The 19,419-nt window shown below is 48.5% G+C and overlaps 1 protein-coding gene across 1 annotated transcript; it reads left to right on the plus strand.

Annotated features, from left to right (window-relative positions):
- Positions 1-2,210: 2,210 nt before the first annotated feature.
- Positions 2,211-17,115, plus strand: LOC143833038 (uncharacterized). The gene is made up of 5 exons (XM_077328349.1): positions 2,211-2,400; positions 7,923-8,086; positions 9,628-9,702; positions 14,718-14,884; positions 16,071-17,115. The coding sequence occupies exons 1-5, from the start codon at positions 2,273-2,275 to the stop codon at positions 16,182-16,184; spliced, it is 648 nt and encodes a 215-aa protein (XP_077184464.1). The 5' UTR covers positions 2,211-2,272; the 3' UTR covers positions 16,185-17,115.
- Positions 17,116-19,419: the final 2,304 nt, after the last annotated feature.

Raw genomic sequence — 19,419 nt, forward strand, 5'->3', positions numbered from 1 at the left:
AATGGTCAGGGACAGGTAGGACTTTGACCAAACAAGGTTTTTGATTGGCTGTCGAAGACCTGATTGGCTGTGCAGATCTTTAAAAATGTTGCCTTGGCACCATCTGCCACCAGAGCATAAAGATTCGAGTTACAGAAGTTAAGCTGCGGCAGCCATTTTGTTGCTGCAACCGCCCTGCCCTGTCAGAATTCCAGATGTGCTCACCGGCTGGAAACGTAGCCTACAGCATCTGGTTCTCATGGGTAGACTGCCCCTTAATTCTGGAGGCTCTGTTTGGCTATCAGGCCGGTTGCTGTGGAAAGGTCTATCATACACAAATTATTTTATTTATTTATAATTATATTTATTTTCCACCCCATCTCCTAAGGGCTAGGGGACATTGACTTCATGATGAGGACTCTTGTCTGCCTGGTGTGCCCAGTCATGGAGAGGAACAGAATCAATGTTTATATCTATCCTCTTGTTTTATTGGGACGGCTGTAACATATCCTATAAGCTCTGGACCGTCTCTTGGAATCAGCAGATGTTCCAGCATTCTGCATCTAGGCTGTTGACAGGCATATGCCCCATTGCTCATACTAGGCCTGTATCTGCAAAATCTATGTTGGCTTTCAGAATATTTTTTGAGAGAATGAAAGATTTTTTTAAAATCATTAACTGCGTGGCAGCTTCATTCCCCAGGTCAGGGCTAGGCTTGCCAACTGCCTGGAGAAAATGTCCTGTCCTATAATGTATGGAAATGCCTCCAGGTGGGACCTGAGGATCCCCTGGAATTACAGCTTATCTCCAGATGACAGTTCCCTGGGGGGAAAATGGATGCTCTGGATTAGCGATCCCCAACCTGTGGGCCGTGGACCACATGTGGTCCGTCGACTAATTGGAGGTGGGCCCCGAAGGACGCCTTCTCCCCCCCCCTCCCCGGCCCTTTACTTCATCCACGATCCGGCAGGCGCACATGGGACTATCTGGTTGCCGAGAAACAAGCTCAGGGTTCCCATTGATTTGTCATTGTCATGAGTTAAAATTTCCATGAAAATAAAATATTCCTTACGTTCATTGTTGTGGCGTGTCTGTATCTTATTTTGAAGGGATGTTTAAACATTACCATAGCGACCAGAGAGCGTTAGGGCAGTGGTTGAGAGGAGAGGAGTAAACTACCTCTTCCCCCACGGGCCTCAGTAAAATTGTCAAGCGTTGAGTGGTCCCCGGTGATAAAAAGGTTGGGGACCACTGCTCCGGAGGATAGACTCTATTGCATTGTACCCACTGAAGTGCCTGTCTTCCTCGGGCTTCACCCCCAAATCTCCACTAATTTCTCAGCCTGGATTTAGCAACCCGAGGAAATGGGCCACTGATGCTTTTCAATGCAAATAATGTAAATAATAGCCTTGGTTAAAAGAGCAGACCATTATTCCTGCAGGCAGTGGGCAATCCAAAGTGCCACCCATATTGCAGAATAGTCTTCCCAAAACAGGATCCTACATTGTTTATATTATCATACTTTGGAGGGTGGACTCTATAGCATTAGACTCCACTGCCCTAAATCCCGCCCAAAGCCTCCAGGCATTTCCCAAACCAGAGCTTGGCAACCCTACTCAGTGCTGATTATTGAAATGCACTCTGCTCATGCTCAGAGGCTCTTGCTCTTCTTTATTCAACTTGATACAAAGTCGAAGACAGTTACACCTTGGACAGACTCTCGGCTTTAGTCTGAATTGAACCAGCAAACATGGGCATGAGAACAGATGGCTTTGAAAGGAGATTAGACAGAGACAGGAAGGATCAGTCCATCAGTGGCTACCAGCCAAAAGGAGCCCCCATATCCAGAGGCAGCAAACTTATAGACATCAATGCTAGGAGGAAAGCCTTGACTCCTATGCTCCATTTGTTGGCCCCTGACATAAATCCATATGCTGGACGCATGCGTTGGCTTGATCCAGCAGGGTCCCTCTTTGCATTCATCTTGCTTTTGCGATTTTCAAAAGGGGTGGGTTTGATGGGGGGGGGGAGTGTCTGGCCATACCCCAGAGGGCAGAAAGCTGGCATCTGATACTCCTTCCCCAGTTCTCGTAGGGAAGACACAAGCCTGCCTGTGAAGAATGCCAAGGTCACCAGAGGGCTGGAGGAGAGGCAGATAAAAGTGGGTTCCCACAGTCTCTCCGCTCACATCTCGACTCAGTCTACCCCCCCCCCCAGCTTCACCCGCCATCCTGCCTACCTGGCAGCAAAACCCACACCCCTCCGCCTTTGCCCATATACATTCGGCTTGGCCATGTGGCACATGCTGCTACTGAGTGGGTTGCTGGCAGGGGTGTCACGCTGGGGCACCTGTGCCCCCTGGGAGACAAACCCCGATGATGAGCGGCCACTGGGATCTGCTGTAGTGACTCTCAATGACAGGTAAGCAGCTGCACAGATACCTGTGCTCCTCCTGGGCAGTTGTGGTTTGCAGATTGGGGTAGCCAGACTCCAAGAAGGATCTTTTTAAAAGGCACCTGCCTTTAATAGCGACTCAGAAGTAGGGATTTCTGGAACGGGAGAGAAGAGGTGCTCCTTTTGAAATTCCTCCAAAGCTGCTGTCCTCTTTTGCATTTGGTCATCCTCTTGAAAGGTGGAAATGCTGAGGAACAAAGGTGTTCTGTCCAGCCACAGAATAAAAGGGTTGATCAAGAAGGCTGTGGGGACATGCCAAGTTCTGGCCGGTCCCTCTCAAAAAGGATATTGTACAACTGGAGCACGGGTGGGAAAAGGGCAGCCCAAACTTGCAAAAAATTTTGAGCAGCTTCCCTAGTAGGAAAAGCTAGAACATCTGGGCCGTTTTGTTTTTTTAGAAAAAGGCTACTGCAGAGAGGCGTGAAAAGTTTACACAGTTGTGCATGGGCCTGGGGAAGAAGAATTATCTGTAGCGTGGGATCACCAGACGCGGCTGATGAACAGTTGATTAGGAACAAAGAAAGGGAAGTTCTTTATCCCACAGTGCAGAATTCACATGTGTTATTTCAAGCCAAAAGACGTGATGCCAGCCATTAACTTAGATGTGATTGGGGAAAAGGGTTATGCAAATTTGTGGGGGTCACCCTACAGCTATGATAGTTTCCCAGTTGATCTAGGAAAATGGAATCAAGTATAGAAATGGAAATATTTATTTGTGAAAATGATCCGCATTTTTTCTTTCCTGCAATGCCTCCTTTGTGTCTTCAAGGTCCTCCATCGCCATACATTTCCACCTGATCTCTGTGCCCTCTCAGTGGCAGAGATTTCTGAGGGTGACCATATTGGTCTGCAGTAAAACAGTTAGATTCAGCTCCAGTAGCATCTTAGAGACAAAGTTTCAGGATATAAACCTTCATTTCCTCTCTATTCTAACCAAGCTGTCTATAACATGTGTTTGCATGTTTTACAAAGGTCCTTTACAACAATGGTCCCCAACCTTTTTATCACCGGGGACCACTCAACGCTTGACAATTTTACTAAGGCCCGGTGGGGGGGGTAATTTACTCCTCTACTCTCAACCACTGCACTAACTCTGGTCACTATGGTAATGTTTAAACATCCCTTCAAAATAAGATACAGATACGCCACAACAATGAACATAAGGAACATTTTATTTTCATGAAAATTTTAACTCATGACAATGACAAATCAATGGAAACCCTGAGCTTGTTTCTCTGCAACGAGATAGTCCCATCTGGGAGTGATGGGAGACAATGACACCCAAGGTGTGTTGTAAAGGGCCGGGAGGGATGAAATAAATGGCCGGGGGGGGGAGGCATCCTTAGTGGCCCACCTCCAATTAGTCAACGGACCACATGTGGTCAGCAGCCCACAGGTTAGGGATCGCTACTTTACAATACCCCACACCATCTCTTGACTGGGATATAAAGACATATCTCCATTCCTATTCATATCTGATGAAGGGAGCTTTAACTCTCAGAAGCATCAACCCCCCAATTCTCATTGGTCTCTAAGGTGTTACTGTGCTTGAATTTAACTGTCCTAGGTGGCAGGGCCTGTAAGATAGAGCTCTTCTGCCAGGTTTACGGTTGAGGCCAGTGTAGGAGGAAGATCTGGTTGCCCCCCCCCCCCAGAAAGTATATCATTGAGATGTATGCTACCCTTGACTATCTTGAGTGATGTTTTTTTGACACATCCTGCTGAGTGGATGGCAAGCGTCCCTTGGGGAATAGGATTATTTTTTCTGCCATATTGGGGGGGGGGGGTTGCGTACTATTGTTGTGGTTTTAATGGGGGGGTATTATGGGACTTTTTGTATTGCACCCCCCACGAGCCGGTATGCCAAGAATGGTGGGTAAGAAATATAAATAGTAATAGTAGTAGTTTATAATTTTAAACTTATCATTACAAAAAACTGGATTGGCCCCCAATAAACCTCTGTACAATTACAACACAGATCCATTTACTTTCCTTTTCCAGCATCTCAGGCAGTAGATCAGAACCAAGACAAGATGGGTTTTATTTCCCCACCTGATAGCTGAGTTGCCTGACCATCCTCCAAGGTGCTGGGGATAACTGAAGATGCAGGATGGGTGATGCAGAACGACATTCAGAATTAGGCGTTCCTTTGTACCTGACTTCCAGGGAGAGTTTGTCTGCTGTTCAGAATGTATCTGTTGTAGTTTAGATTGCAAGGCATCTGTCTAACGACTCTGGGGAGTGGGTGGCGTTTCTTTTCTTCTACCAAATGAACAGACAGGCAAAGTTGCCCAATACTACTAAGTCTCTTTGGTCCGTCGAGGTCAAACCTGTCTACTGAGATTGGTGGTGGTGGTGGCAGCAGCAGCAGCAGCTTCCCAGGATCTTTCATATCATCTGTCTAACTGGGGATGCCAAAGATTGAGCCTTAAGGCCTTTGGGTGTAAAGCAGATGTGCTGTCACCAAGCCACAGGCTGCTCCCTACAGCTTCACTCCCTTGCAGGTGTTAATTTTGTGGACAGGACCAGCAGACCTGAAAAGATTATTTCATCTGCTTTGGGGGCCTTTTTACATCTCGCTGTTGGCCTGCCAGTGAATTGCTTCCAGGCCTTCATAATGAACATGATCACCTTCTGAGGAAGATGCCTGCAAAGGCTGGGGAGGGGCTTCAGCCAGGAAGTTGGCAACTCTGCCTTCTTCTTTTTGCATGGGCTTTTGTTTCTGCAGCTTTGCCTTGCGGCCTGTGAGGAAAGTTGTTCCGGGCAGGGCTGGTGGGCAAAGGAGCTTTAACTTCCTCTACATATTTGAAACCAGCATCTGACAGATCGCTTTGTCTGAATGACTCCTTAGCACATTTATGATCCTTAACTGCGGTGGGGTTTAAGAGTTACAGAAGGGTTGCACTTCCTGTGCCATTTTTGCAAAGGATGCTTCAGGGCAGGGCGAGTAAAGTAAGGGGACCAGATTTTAACATTGGTAAATCGGGACACCATTGACTGCGAGGGTTGTTGATTAAAAATTTGGTCTACATGAAGCAACAAAAAATTTCATAGAATGCATAGAATGCAAAAATAGTATTGAAATATATACATTTTTTAATTTCAACATAAGTACAATTTGCCAGGTGCCCCCAGATGTCCCTCCAAAAGTGGGACAATCTGATCACCTTAGAGTAAGGTGATCTAGGAAGTCAAGATTCCTGTCTTTTTCATACGTGTGTGGGAATATTTTGGGCCTATTTTTTGATCACTGATGGCAATGCACAACCCTTGGTGCAGAGTCCCTCTGACACATCTTGCCTGTTGAATTGCTGTCCATTGTGCACCTGTTAAATGGGCCTGGCCCAGTCAAATGAAAGCTGTGATTTTGTACTGTGTCATGTCTAGAAAGAGGATTGGACTTGTTTGTTAGGGTATGATGTATTTGGTAGAACAGGGGGGCACATTTTAGGTTTGGGGCCTGTTGGGTTGTAGCTAACGCTTGGCAAACCCCGGTAAGGGACTTTCAAGGCAAGGGAGAAGCGGATGTGGTTAAGAGCAGTGGCCTTTTGGTGTTGTGCTTAAGAGCAGCAGTTTGATTCCCCAATCCTCCTCCACTTACAGCCAGCAGGGTGGCCTTGGGCCAGTCAGAGTTCTCTCAGAGCTCTCTCAGTCTCACCTACTTCACAAGGTGCCTGCTGTGGGGAGAGGGAAGGTGATTGTGAGCGGCGTTGAGACTCCTTCGGGTAGTAAAAAGCAGGATACAAAAAAACAGCTCTTTTTCCTCTGCAGAATCTTCTCTTCCAATCGACAGCTCTGCTTGGTTTCCAAGTTCTGATGAGATCAGACGATCCAGTGTTGCCTCTGACCCCCTTCTCTGGAGGGGACCGAAAAGTTGTTTTTGCTGGATGCTCTGGTCAAGGATGTTGAAGTGTGAATATTTTGGTGGCATTGTTTTGAGCAGGGAAATATTTAATCTGCAGGAGAGGTGTCTACAGGGAGAATCAGCGTGGGCAGGGAACGGGAGGCAGATAAACTTCTCGAGAGCATAATAACATAGCGTATTAAAAGGCAGCCCCATTGTGAAGAGAATAGCCATCTTCTCAGCCATCCCGCTGCTCCTGAGCTTTCCACAGGTGACCAACTGGCAGCAAAATGCTTCGCCTGCTGGTTCCTCCGCTCCTAGCTGCTGTGAAAAGATCAGGAGCTGGCAGGAGGTCAGTGGGCAGCTTAGGAGAAAAGGAGGCAGTGGTATTCTTGTGGTTTGAACAGATAGGGGGGAGGAATTTGTGCAGGTGGAAGCATCTGAGGCCTGTCCTGGGGCCTGTGTTGTTCAACATATTTATCAATGATTTGGATGAGGGATTAGAGGGGATACTTATTAAATGTGCAGATGATACTAAACTGGGAGGAGTAACAAACACAACTGAAAGAAAGCAACAGAATACAGGATGATCTTGATAGGCTCGAGAAGTGGGCTAAACTGAATAAAATGAAGTTCAATAGGGACAAATGTAAAGTTCTGCATTTAGGTAGGAAAAACCAAATACAACAATATAAGATGGGGGAGACTTGTCTTGGCAGTAGCATGTGCGAAAAGGATTTAAGAGTCTTTTAGACCATACGTTGAACATGAGTCAGCAGTGTGACTCAGTGGCTAAAAAGGCAAATGGGATTTTGGGCTGTATCAAACCGAGTATTGTGTCCAGATCACAGGAGGTGATGGCACCACTTTGCTCTGGTTCAGCCTCACTTGGAGTACTGTGTTTAGTTTTGGGCACCCCAGTTGAAAAGGGATGTTGACAAACTGGAACGTGTCCAGAGGAGGGCAACAAAGATGGTGATGGGTTTGGAGACCCATATGAAGAAAGGTTGGGGGAGCTTGGTCTACTTAGCCTGGAGAGGAGACGACTTAGAGGGGATCTGATAACCATCTTCAAGTATTTAAAAGGGTGCCATATGGAGGTTGGAGCAGAATTGTTCTCTCTTGTCCCAGAGGGAGAGACCAGAATGAAAGGGATGAAATTAATTCAAAAGAAATTCCATCTAAACATCCGGAAAAAGTTCCTGACAGTTAGAGCTATTTCTCAGTGGAACAGGCTTCCTCGGGAGGTGGTGGATTCTCCATTTTTGGAAATTTTTAAACAGAGGCTGGATAGCCATCTGATGGAAAGGCTGCTTCTGTGAAGGCAAAGGGGTGGTAGGTTACAGTGGATGAGCGATTGAGATGTGAGTGTCCTGCATAGTGCAGGGGGCTGCACTAGATGACCTATGAGGTCCTTTCCAACTCTATTATTCTATGATTCTATCTCCTGCCAAGGCCCAGGCTGAGAGGCCTCCTTCAAGCGCGCTCTCAGAGACACAGGAGCCCAGCTGTCCTTTTTGGCTACTCGACTGTCCTCGAAACCCAAACAGAACAGCCACTGTAATCACGGCAGCATCAGGGAGCTGCCAAGCAGCCTGGCTCTCGGCTCCCACAGCTTCTTGCTTTGTTCTCTCTCCCTTGACAGCTGCCGGGCGCAAGTCCTCTGGCGAACAGCTTCGGCAATGCTCCGGCAGCTTCGGTTGGACCGGCCTCCTAGGCTTGCAGCCGAGGTGGCAGACCGAGCGCACGAAGCCTGGGCAACGGTGGCGAGGGAGCTCCCGACCCCATCCAGTCAGGCGCAGCACCTCGGTGAGTTCCCCTGATCCCCCACCTCTGGATCTGCCCTAGACTTGTACAGCAGGATTTTAATTTTAAGGCTCAGTAGCAGAATGTGAAGTGATGGGAATACCTCTAGGCATGTGCAGAGTACCTCCTGCCTCACCATGAACCATGAACCACTGCTTGGTGCTTAGTGTCTCTGGAACCAGATTCTAGCAAAGCACTTCTCTTTTTAGAAATTAACCATGATCCTCTCTTCAGTTCTCCCCCCTTGGTATTGCTGAGATAAAGGCTAGCCTCCCCCCCGCCCCCCCCCCCACCCTATCTCTCCTATGTTTAACAAGCTTTTTTTCCGGGATGATTAGGAAAACTTCACTTTTTCAGTTTTTTGTAAGCATCAAGCAGACCCTAGTTTTAAGTTCGTTGGCCTTGAACCTGAAAAACTGGGGTCCAAATCCCACCTAAACTAAAAATAGGATTGCTGAGAAATGTCCTGTCTTCTTTTTTAAGAAGTTTAACTTGTGGAAATAAACACTTGAAAGTTTTCATGGCATGGAGGTAAATAACACAAGGGGACCAGATTTTAACATTGGTAAAGCAGGACCCCATTGAAGGGGGGGGGGGTTCTTGACTAAAAATCTGGTCTATATGGAGCAACAAAAAGTTTTATAGGATGCATAGAATGCAAAAATAGTATTGTTATATATATATATATATATATATATATATATATATATATATATATAAATTTCAACATAAGTATAATTTGCCAGGTGCCCCCAGATGTCCCTCCAAAGGTGGGACAATCTGGTCACCTTAAAATAAGATCACATTAAGACTGTTGAAAAGAACTAGGCATTTCCCCCTTCTAGGCTTGTTGACAATGCTAACTGAGAGGATTCCCTGTCCAGCCTTGACAAGTTCTCCATTCTCAGCCTCAGCTCTCCCATCCGTAAAGCCAGAACTACAGGGTGGTTGTTGAGACTTGTAGCCCTGCCGGGCTATTAGAATCAAATCAATATGCCTCCCTCACCGCAGCTTGCTTCATTTTCCTGTTCCCATCTGTCTCTGCTCTGTGGTTGCCAACCTCCAGGTAGGCCTGGAGCTACAGTTGGTCTTCAGATTACAAAGTTACTGCTTTGGAGGCTGGACACTATGGCATTATACCCCACTGAGGTCTCTGTCCTCCCTAGGTTCCAGTTCCAAATCTCCAGAGGCCTCCTGCTATGACATCACAGCAGCACAGCCAATGCCCTTGGTCAGTCAGGGAGAGAGTCACAGAAAATAATCAGCAATGTTATGTAAAACAAACAGGACTATTAACGGGTTTCAGTTTCTTCCTTCTTTCAGTCTGTGTTGTGCTGAACCCTTTAGGAGCAGCCGGTCAGGATCCTGCTCAACAAAAGAGTCAAATCTGGCAGCCCCAACTTTTCCCATCGTAATGTTGTGCTGCAGGGAGAATCAGAAACTGCAGAAATTCTCCCTCCTGGTTAACTGTTATAGATGCAGGGGGGCCTTGTATCTGCCATAAGGACCTAAACACTAATCAGTGTTCCTTCCTCCTTAAACAGATCTCTTCTCCAATCAAACGCTGCTGATCCAACGAGGGAGCTGTGTTCAGGTCTCCTATCGCATCACGTTGGATGGTAAATGCTTCCATTCTGGTTGAATTAAAACCCCTGGTGCCTCACCAGGCTGACAGACATGGGCAGACACAGACCAGCCTGCTGTGGTTATACGTGTCCTGTGAGTTGATACTAAACAGAGAGCCAGTTTGGTGAAGTGGTTAGGAGTGAGGACTTCTAATCTGGCACGTCGGGTTCGATTCCCCACTCCCTCACATGCAGCCAGCTGGGTGACCTTGGGCTCACCACAACAATGATAAAACTGTTCTGACCGAGCAGTGATATCAGGGCTCTCTCAGCCTCACCCACCTCACAGGGTGTCTGTTGTGGGGAGAGGAATGGGAGGGCGACTGTAAGCCGCTTTGAGCCTCCTTCTGGTAGAGAAAAGCGGCATGTAAGAACCAACTCATCTTCTTCAGTAATCTCAGGGCTCTCTCAGTTTCACTCACCTCACAGGGTGTCTGTTGTGCGGAGAGGAAGGGAAGGCAATTGGAAGCCGCTTTGAGCTTTCTTTGGGTAGAGAAAAGTGGTATATAAGAACCAACTCTTCTTCTTCTTCTTCTAAACTTGATTACGGAGTGGAATGACTGTGAACTATATAAGACAAAACTGTTCGGGTGGGAATTCTTATAAAGATAATAGGAAATATAACTGATTCGGGGAGACATTTTACAAAGGGAACAAGACTGTACACTGTATATGGTATGCATTATCTGTCAGTTGTATGTATTATCCTTCTCTTATTAGATTGGTGTCTACTTCTGTAATACCATTTATTGTGTCTTTGAATGGATCAACAACTAGGGTTGTCAGCTCTGGGAGGAAAAACTCCTAGAGATTTGGGAATGGAACTTGAGGAGAGGGACTTCAGCAGGTATAATGCCATACAGCCTACCTGCCAAAGCAACCATCTTCTCCAGGAGAATTGGATCTCTATTGTAATTTCATTGGCAGACTTAGCATCTACACTTTTTGGCTTTGTTTCAAATTTTCATAATCCTAGTCCTATAGCATTGCTTTAGATCAGGGGTAGTCAACCTGTGGCCCTCCAGATGTTCATGAACTACAATTCCCATGAGCCCCACCAGCATTTGCTGGCAGGGGCTCATGGGAATTGTAGTCCATGAACATCTGGAGGGCCACAGTTTGACAACCCCTGCTTTAGATGCCTCATCCCACTACTTGCATCGACTTACGTCACATAATCTGCCTTGGGTCTCAGTGAGACAGGTCGTCTGTAAATAAAGTAAATAAGTAAGAATAAGGCTGCACTATTAAATCCTGGCATGCATGTGCTGTGAAACATGGGCTCTGCCACGATTCCCCCAGGGTTTGTTGCTGGGCTCAAGAGTCTATAGCCATCTAGCAGGATTCAGTACATGCTATGCACAGATACAGGTCTCAGGGCCTTATTGTGCTGGTTGAGAGCCAACGTGGTGTAGTGGTTGAGTGGCAGCTTCTAATCTGGCGAGCCGGGTTTGATTCCCCGCTCCTCCACATGCAGCCAGCTAGGTGACCTTGGGCTAGTCACAGCCCTGATAGTGCTGTTCTGACTGAGCAGTGATATCAGAGCTCTCTTACCTCACAGGGTGTCTGTTGTGGGAAGAGGAAATTGTAAGATGCTTTGAGACTCCTTCTAGTAGAGAAAATCAACAGACTTTTTGGCTAAACATCCAGAAGTTCCTGATAGTGAGAGGGGTTTCTCAGTGGAACAGGCTTCCTCAGGAGGTGGTGGGTTCTCCACCTTTGGACATTTTTAAACAGAGGCTGGGTAGCTATCTGATGGAGAGGCTGATTCTGTGAATTTAGGCTGATAGCGAGTGGGTGGGCAGAAGGGTCTGTGTCCATGCTTGGTTTCTATGGCCCTTTATTACATGCTCAGGGAAATGCCCATCTCCGCTTTGGGATGGGGAGGCAAATCTCTTCCAGGCCTCACTAACCAGGGATTCTGAATTTTTTTGGGGAGTCAACATCTGGGCCGCTGGAATTTAGGCCGCTGTGGGTGGCCAGGTAGTTGTGAGTTTCCTGCATTGTGAAGGGGGTTGGACTAGATGATCATGGAGGTCCCTTCCAGCTCCATAATTCTATTAGTTTTATTCATTAACTAGATTTAAAGCCATTTCACCTTAAAATGAAATGGGCGCTAGCAGGCATATCGGGACCCCCCCCCCAACCCGCAAAGGCTCCTGTGCGGTTGTCTGTGTGGGCGGGGAGGCAGGCAGAAGACGGGGACGGACCGGGCTGGTGGGGCAGCGTAGTGGGGGCAAACTCACCGTGTGAAGGCTCCTCGCAAGTGTTGGTTGGTGGCGGCGGCAGCTTGAAGGAGAGCAGTGGATCGTGCAGCGTTTTTTTTTCCCGGAGCCGGCAGCGTGGGGCCATTTTGTCGTCGGGTGGCAGCCTGACGCGGCGAGAGGCGCTTTGCGCCTCTCAGCGCATCAGGCCGCCGGGCAGGGAGCCCCCGGCAGGGAGCCCCCGGCTGCGCTGTGCGCGACTGCTGGGGGCTCCCTCGAGCAGCGGCCTGACGCGGCAAGAGGCACTTCGCGCCTCTGGCCGCATCAGGCCGCCGGAGAGGGAGCCCCCGGCAGCCGCGCTCCGCGTGGCTGCCAGGGGCTCCCTTGGCGGCGGGCTGACGCGGCGGGAGGCGCTTCACGCCTCTCGCCGCGTGAGGCCGCCGGCCGAAGGAAGTCTGTGGCGGTGGGGGTGGCGAAGTGCGTGGCGAGGGTCGGCCAAAGGTAGGGAGTTAGCAGGCTTCTCAAGGCCGCTGGAGCGTTAAAGACCATCACCCTGAATTGTGCCCTAGAAACATATTGGTGCCCAGTACAGATGGGCTAGGATGGAAGTGGTATGGTTCCGACAAACCCCTCCACAGTCAGCATCCTGTTATCATTATAGAGATCCCGGGAGACAAACTGGCCCTGCCATGGCAGGGAGCTGTATTGTCTAGTGCAGGGGTAGTCAACCTGTGGTCCTCCAGATGTTCATGGACTACAATTCCCATGAGCCCCTCCCAGAAAATGCTGGCAGGGGCTCGTGGGAATTGTAATCCATGAACATCTGGAGGACCACAGGTTGACTACCCCTGGTCTAGTGCATATAAATAACATTAAAAACTACCAACAAAAACATCCTTAAAAAAAGAAATCACCATTTACAACAGCCTGTGAAATGTTGCACGTGCGATTCCCAAGAATAACTTGTTTTGACCAGTGACCAAACTCTTTCAACATCCAATAAACGCTAAGGGCAGGCCAGTAGCATTCAAGTGTTTGAGTCATGAAAGGTGGAGCCCCAAAAGAGACACATGAAAACACACACTGAAAATATAACTTTGGCCTGGGAAAGAATGGTGGTTCTTGGCCACTAAGATTTCTGATTCGGAGCTCCGTATTCTCTGAGAATTGAAATTATATATAAACTAGCAAATAAGCCCGATGCAGTTAGAAATACAGCAGGCGCAAGCAAGGTAGCATGGTGGGGTGGGTAGTTGGTGTGTGGGCGCAGTGGCAGGGCAGGAGAGGCACGTGGTGGACTTACCAGGCTGCAGCGAACGTCTCCCCAGGGAAGGCGGTGGGGCGAGCAGTCAGCGGCTGGCGGGGTCGGAGGCACGGTCCACGGCGGGGGAAAGATGCGGCCACATCACTCAACTCAGTGCTCCTGGCTTCCCCGGCCCTCAGCATCAGCGGGGCTCCAGCGGTGGCTGGCTGGCAGCGTTGCGGCTTGTGCGTAGGTGGCTGGGCACTCTGGCTGTGGAGCAGGGTTTGCGGCTGCGGCCGAGGCTGCAGCTGGGCTTGTGTCAGTGGTTCTCCACCGCATCTTCTGCCCTCAGAGGGCAGGGAGCATGTGGGCGCAAGGCAGCAAGCGCACCTTGCATTCGTCTTGAGGGGGCAGGCTCCATAGGGCCCGGGTGAAGCCGCACAGTGCTGGGCAGGCAGGCACGGCGAGTCGTGCCAGCGGTGAAGTGAGTGAAGTGGAGGAGTGGAGCAGCAGTGGCGGCCAGGCAGCGTCTGTTGGTGAGGGTGACCGCACCACTCACAGCTGGCTTCTGGAGGCGGGCACTCCAGGGGCAGGCCAAATCTGGATTGGCCCAGAAGTGCAGTCCGGACTCTGGATCTGTCTGGACAGTGCTCCACCCACAGGGTGCTTTCCCAAATATTAGGGAGAACTATGGTAAGGACTAGTGGCCAAGCCCGTTGCATTCAGGAGTACAAGGGCACTAGATTGGGGGGGTGGAAGAACTCTGTAGATGGCCTCCCCCTCCCCCCAGGTCCTGGAAAGGCTACAGGCCCCTGGACAGGGAACTCACTGGCAGGAGCACCTCTCACGCAGCGGCGTTCTGCAGCCTCTGAGCCTCAGAGGGAAATGGAAGGAGGAGGGGCTGGTCAGGGGTGGGGGATGGAAGGCAATTGGCTAGCTGCTGGACAGACAGGCAAGGTGGTTTGGAGGAGGAGTCACTCAGGGGTGGGACAGCTGCCCTGAGTGGGTGTTAAGCACTGAGTGGCACTTAAGCCATGAGGCATGCTCCTCCTCCAAGGCCTTACCAGAAATATATTATGTGGAACAGATAGTTTGGGGCTTCACCTTTTATGACTCAAACACTACCAGCCTGGCCTTTATTATATATTGGATGTTGAAAGAGTTTTCTTGTATGTAGTGTTCATGGGCAGTTGTCTCTAATCTGAAGAGGAAGAGCTGGTTCTTATATGCTGCTTTTCTCTACCAGAAGGAGTCTCAATGTGGCTTACAATCCCCTTCCCTTTCCTCTCCCCAATCACACATGTGCAAAGGTGCATCATCACAGGCTGATGGGAAGGCAGCAATAGTAGAGCAATCGATCATACAGAGATGCATTGTGCAACCTTCTTTGTGGATAGTTACATAAGGGTCCCTTTTTTGGTGCATTCTACTTGTTTCTACATGGGAACTTCCAGTCTCACCATTTTAAAGGAAAAGCAAACACTGATTCTAGGCATGGCTTGCAAAAAGAGTCTTCCGCCCACCACCTTTTGCCTTTCTCTCTATGCTCCCCGCTCCCTTAGATCTCAGCTGGCAAACCTGGATGCTGCACCCTGCTTCCTTCATCTTCACGGAATGCTTGGGCTGCCGATGCCACAAAAAGGAAGAGGGGCAGACGACCCCTGTTTGGATGCAAGAGTGTGGACTCCTTGGGCAGCCGAGCCATCAGCCAATAGTCGACTCAAAGCAGGTACAGGCTGTGGTCCTCCTCAGACCCTCCCCGGACCAGTTCACTTGGAGCTTCCTGCACTTTTGAGGGGATGGGAGGAGTCCCAGGGGCCCGGGGCCCGCTCCTTGGGTTAGGGGTGCCAACTTCTTTTGCTGCCCTTGTGCAACCTGACACAGAGCCATGAAGGCAGGTGACATTTTCCTGGCTTCCCTTCCAGGTTAGACAGGAGCAATAACTGTAAAAAGTTATTAGCAGCTCTATCCTGAGCTATGCACCAGAACGCAGTCTAGGGATGTGCACACACAGGAATTTGGTATTTTGGGGATTCGGCCCAAATTTATTCAGGTATATCCAAATCCCAGGTTCGGTATACGGATGTAGTTTATTCGGATTTGGTTGAATCATTTTGGCTCCATTATAGCCTATGTGGCCATTAAAGTCAATAGGAAATGTTGCCTTTTCTTCTATTTTAGGCTTTCTCAACCAGGGATTCATGAAACCCTGGGTTTTCTTGATGGCTCTAGAAGGGTTTCCCCAATTGATAGGAGTTAATTTTTTAATAAAATTTAAACATTTGTTGCCCATTTATTGGGTGATATGACCATATACATTCATGTCAACCTGCCCACCGCCCCCCTGAAAAATGATGGGCCTGGAGGGGGTAGAAAGGGGAGGGACCCAGGATGGGCGTGTCCACAGCTATGCTTCCCAATCATATTCTGCATGATTGCACCACTTCTGGGTTTCTTGAAACCTGAAGTATGTTTCAGGAGTTTCAGCCCAGCAAGGCCATAACTGTCCCCTCAGCTGCTCTCCAGGGTCTGAGGCTGAAGTTTTCCACTTCTCCTCCTGCCTGGTCTTTTTTAACTGGAGATGCCAGGGATTGAACCTCAAATCTTCTGCAAGCCAAGGAGAGGCTCCTTTGCTGAGCCACAGCATAGAACACAGACTGGAAATGTTTACACCAATCATCTTCACCCTCCTGGACACATACAAGCTACCAGCCAGGGGTGTGTGCAAGCCCTCAAGCTACAAGGGTATTGGGGGACTCAGGTGCCTATTCCAAGTTTTAGGCGTTGTGTTCGGTTAAAATACATGAATACAATAGCTCTATACACAGTTGTGACTGTTGGCTTGAGAATGTCATGCAGAAACCGTACATCTTCTACGCCCCTCTCCTCGATTGCAACCCCTTGCTTTTCTCCAGGCACGCTGCTGTCGGCCCCGCCGGACTCCGCTCTCTTTTGTGTTCCTCCAAGAAGACGGCGCAATAGTTGTACGGGCGCCTCGCTTAGATCGTGACTGCCACTGCCAACCCTGAGAAACACTGCCCTTGGCACAGAAGAAGCCACACGCAGAGGATGGGCGACCATCACAGATCTTCTCCTGGGAGGAATGCCCCCGAACTGGCATTTTCTGATCCTGGAGATCAGCCACGGGGAAACCTGCTCCACCGCTGCCCCACCCCCACATATACACACACTAAGGAACACGTAGGGGCACCTATGAGCCCTCTGCTGCAGTCAGTGCTTTGAAGAAAGGCCCAGCTGTCTGACAGAGCATTTATAGAATCATAGAATCATAGAGTTGGAAGGGGCCATACAGGCCATCTAGACCAACCCCCTGCTCAACGCAGGATCAGCCCAAAGCATCCTAAAGCATCCAAGAAAATTTAAATCAGGTTGAAACTAATTAAGCTGCCCAAAGAACCTTAGGAATTGCAGCCTTACCAAGGAGGTGGGGTAGCTTTCAGCTGAGATCCTTCACCCTATCGCTGGACTGCAGGCCTCAGTAATTTGCTTGTAAATTATGAGATAAGATTTGAGAAGGGATAATTCCAGAATGCCGATATTTCAAAAACAACAATAATAATCACTGCTCCTTTCATGGTTTGATCCACTACAAACAGCAAGAAATTATGCTTAGCACCCTACCTTGAAAAGCTTCACCACCTGGTTTCTGTCGATCAAGCTGTTGTTAAAGGCGCAGGAGTATTTGAGGTTGTTTTTCCTCATCAGTTGGCAACCTTGTTCTGTATTCTTGGTGCACATCAGATAAAAGGTCACTGGTGTCTCATATATAGTGACTGGTTCCAGTGTAGGCCTCCCCACAATATCCCTCCCTCTCATTCCCCCCCCCATCCCAAGCATGTCAGAAGAGCAGGCTGCCGAAGGACACTTTTTATAAATGCTATCACCATGAAGAAACACACCCAGATTTACATTAAAACACACCAACTATTTTAATACAACTGGAGATGTTTGTCCTTTTGTTCCAGCAGTTTGGTCTTTTATAAACATGGGGAAATTGCATATGGCAGGGGTGAGAGGTGGGGGTGAGAAGGAGAAAGAGATGGATTTTGTTCTTCGCATTGAAAGATGAATAGTTGGGCAAGTACTCCTCAGCCCTGGGTCGTACAATTGAGGTGGTCTGAGCATGTGCAAAGTACTTTTCTTCAATTGCAACCCAGTCAAAAGATTTTAAGACTGCGGTGTGATGCATACACAACATGGGAATAATCTCTACTGAACACAATAGGACATGCTTTTGAGCATGTTACATGTCCCCTTTTCGCATGCTTAAAATACTCTGTTAAACCAATGGGACTCAAAAGTGCTTAGCTTTGGTCAGATCCTGACCTAGTCGCGTTGCTGGGTCAGACCAAAAGTCCCCCTATTCCATTGTTCTCTTCTAAACAATAGCTGGTTGTACGCGTCTGAGAGAGCAGTATGTGAAAGAAACAGCTCTTCCCTGCTGTATCTCCCAAGCATCTAGACCAGTGGTTCTCAACCTTCCTAATGCCACGACCCTTTAATACAGTTCCTCATGTTGAAGTGACCCCCAACCATAAAATTAAGCAAGTATTCACAGAAATTAAACCAAAACTGACCAATGGCGTGAAGATCCATTGTTCATGATTGTATATACATTGGGTTTCATCCAGGATTTCTCAGTTCACTTCTGCCTCTTGTCCCAACATGCCGATCTCCCACTTTTCCACTGGTCCAGACAGATTAACGCTCTCTCAGTCTACCCTGCAAGACTGTTTTGTGGATGCCCCCCCCCCAGCCAAGCTGCTTGCCCTGCCGCAACCCCTGTGAAAGGGTTGTTTGACCCCCAAAGGGGTCCCAACCCCCAGGTTGAGAACCACTGATCTTAAGGGCACACACAGGGCACACTTAAGGGCACAGTCCTTTGAATATAGAAGTTCTATTTAACTATCATGGCTGACAGATACTTTGAAGAAGACCAATGGCTTTAAAAAAAACGAGTCAGCTCAAGGGGCTGTGGAATGGTCTAATTTAGCTCGATCTCATCAGATCTCAGAAGCTAAGCAGGAGAATGGAAGACCACTAAGGAAGGCTTTGTAGAAGCAGACTGGCAAAACCACCCCTGCTTAAGCACTGGGCTTGAAAACCAAGTGGGGTCACCATAGGTCAGCTGCGATCTGACACACAGAGTCCTCCCACCTAGCAGCAGCACTCCATTGTATAAAGTATTTCTGTCCCTCATTCCTGAACTTGAAGCAAACCAACTTCATGGAGTGATCTCAAATCTCATGAGATGAGGGAGTTCTTTTCCTATAACACTCAAAAGAAATCCTGAAGACCTCTCTCCCTTTGCCCTGCCCCCACCCCCTTCAAAAAGCTCAGCCAGCTAGGATTACAGGGCAAAGCTTCAAGGCAGGCATCTGCTGTAGCAAATCCCTCTTGGTTTAGACGTTAAGCATGCACCAATTAAGCATGCACATGAGCATTTATACGTAAGTAATCTAAAGAGATAATGGCTTGCACTGACCTTGTGTGGCCGACATCCAATATCCCTCATGCTGTGTTTGCACAGGGCATTTGCAGGGTGTAGCATGACCTGAAATGGTTGAAGGAACAGGAGGTGCCTCCAGGTTGGTTTATTTTTCTCACTACTGAGTATGTCTGTCAACTTCCAAGTGGAAATCTTGGCCTCTTAGAACTGATCTGAGGCAACAAAGATCAGTTCAACTGGGAAAAGCAGCGGCTCTGGAAGTTGATCTCTGGCATTACACCCTGTTGAAGTTCTTCCCTCCCAAACACCACTTTGGGCTCCACACCCAAAATATCCAGGTATTTTCCAACCCAGAGCTGAGGATCCACAAGGAGTTTTTACTCAGGGTTAGAGTTCAGCTCCTCTAAGAAGAATTTATTTTTATACCACTTTTCACTACCTAAAGGAGTCTCAAAGCACTTTCTCTTCCTCTCCCCAAAACAGACACCCTGTGTGGTAGGTGGGGTTGAGAAAGCACTGACAGAACAGCTCTGTGAGAACAGCTCTGAGAAGACTGTAGCTAGCCCAAGGTCACCCGGCTGGCTGCATGTGGAGGAGCGGGGGATGAACCTGGGGGGATGAACCTGGGCTCGGTGCTCTTAATCACGACACCAAGGTGGTATAAGCAGGAAGAGATTATTTTAAGAAGTCTGAACTCCAACCCCTTCTTTTGAAAGAGAATTTTAGCATTACCTTGAATGCTGCAGTTGCCAGGGAAAGCCAGGAAATGCAATAGCTGCTAACATTTTTTTTAA

The sequence above is a fragment of the Paroedura picta genome, chromosome 1, assembly GCF_049243985.1.
Source record: "Paroedura picta isolate Pp20150507F chromosome 1, Ppicta_v3.0, whole genome shotgun sequence".
In the NCBI taxonomy this organism is placed as follows: domain Eukaryota; kingdom Metazoa; phylum Chordata; class Lepidosauria; order Squamata; family Gekkonidae; genus Paroedura; species Paroedura picta.

Coding starts and splice junctions, on each gene's coding strand:
- LOC143833038 (XM_077328349.1), top strand. CDS start 2,273: ATGTGGCACATGCTGCTACTGAGTGGGTTGCTGGCAGGGGTGTCACGC. Junction 8,087..9,627: donor CAGTCAGGCGCAGCACCTCG/GTGAGTTCCCCT, acceptor CTCCTTAAACAG/ATCTCTTCTCCAATCAAACG. Junction 9,703..14,717: donor CTATCGCATCACGTTGGATG/GTAAATGCTTCC, acceptor CCGCTCCCTTAG/ATCTCAGCTGGCAAACCTGG.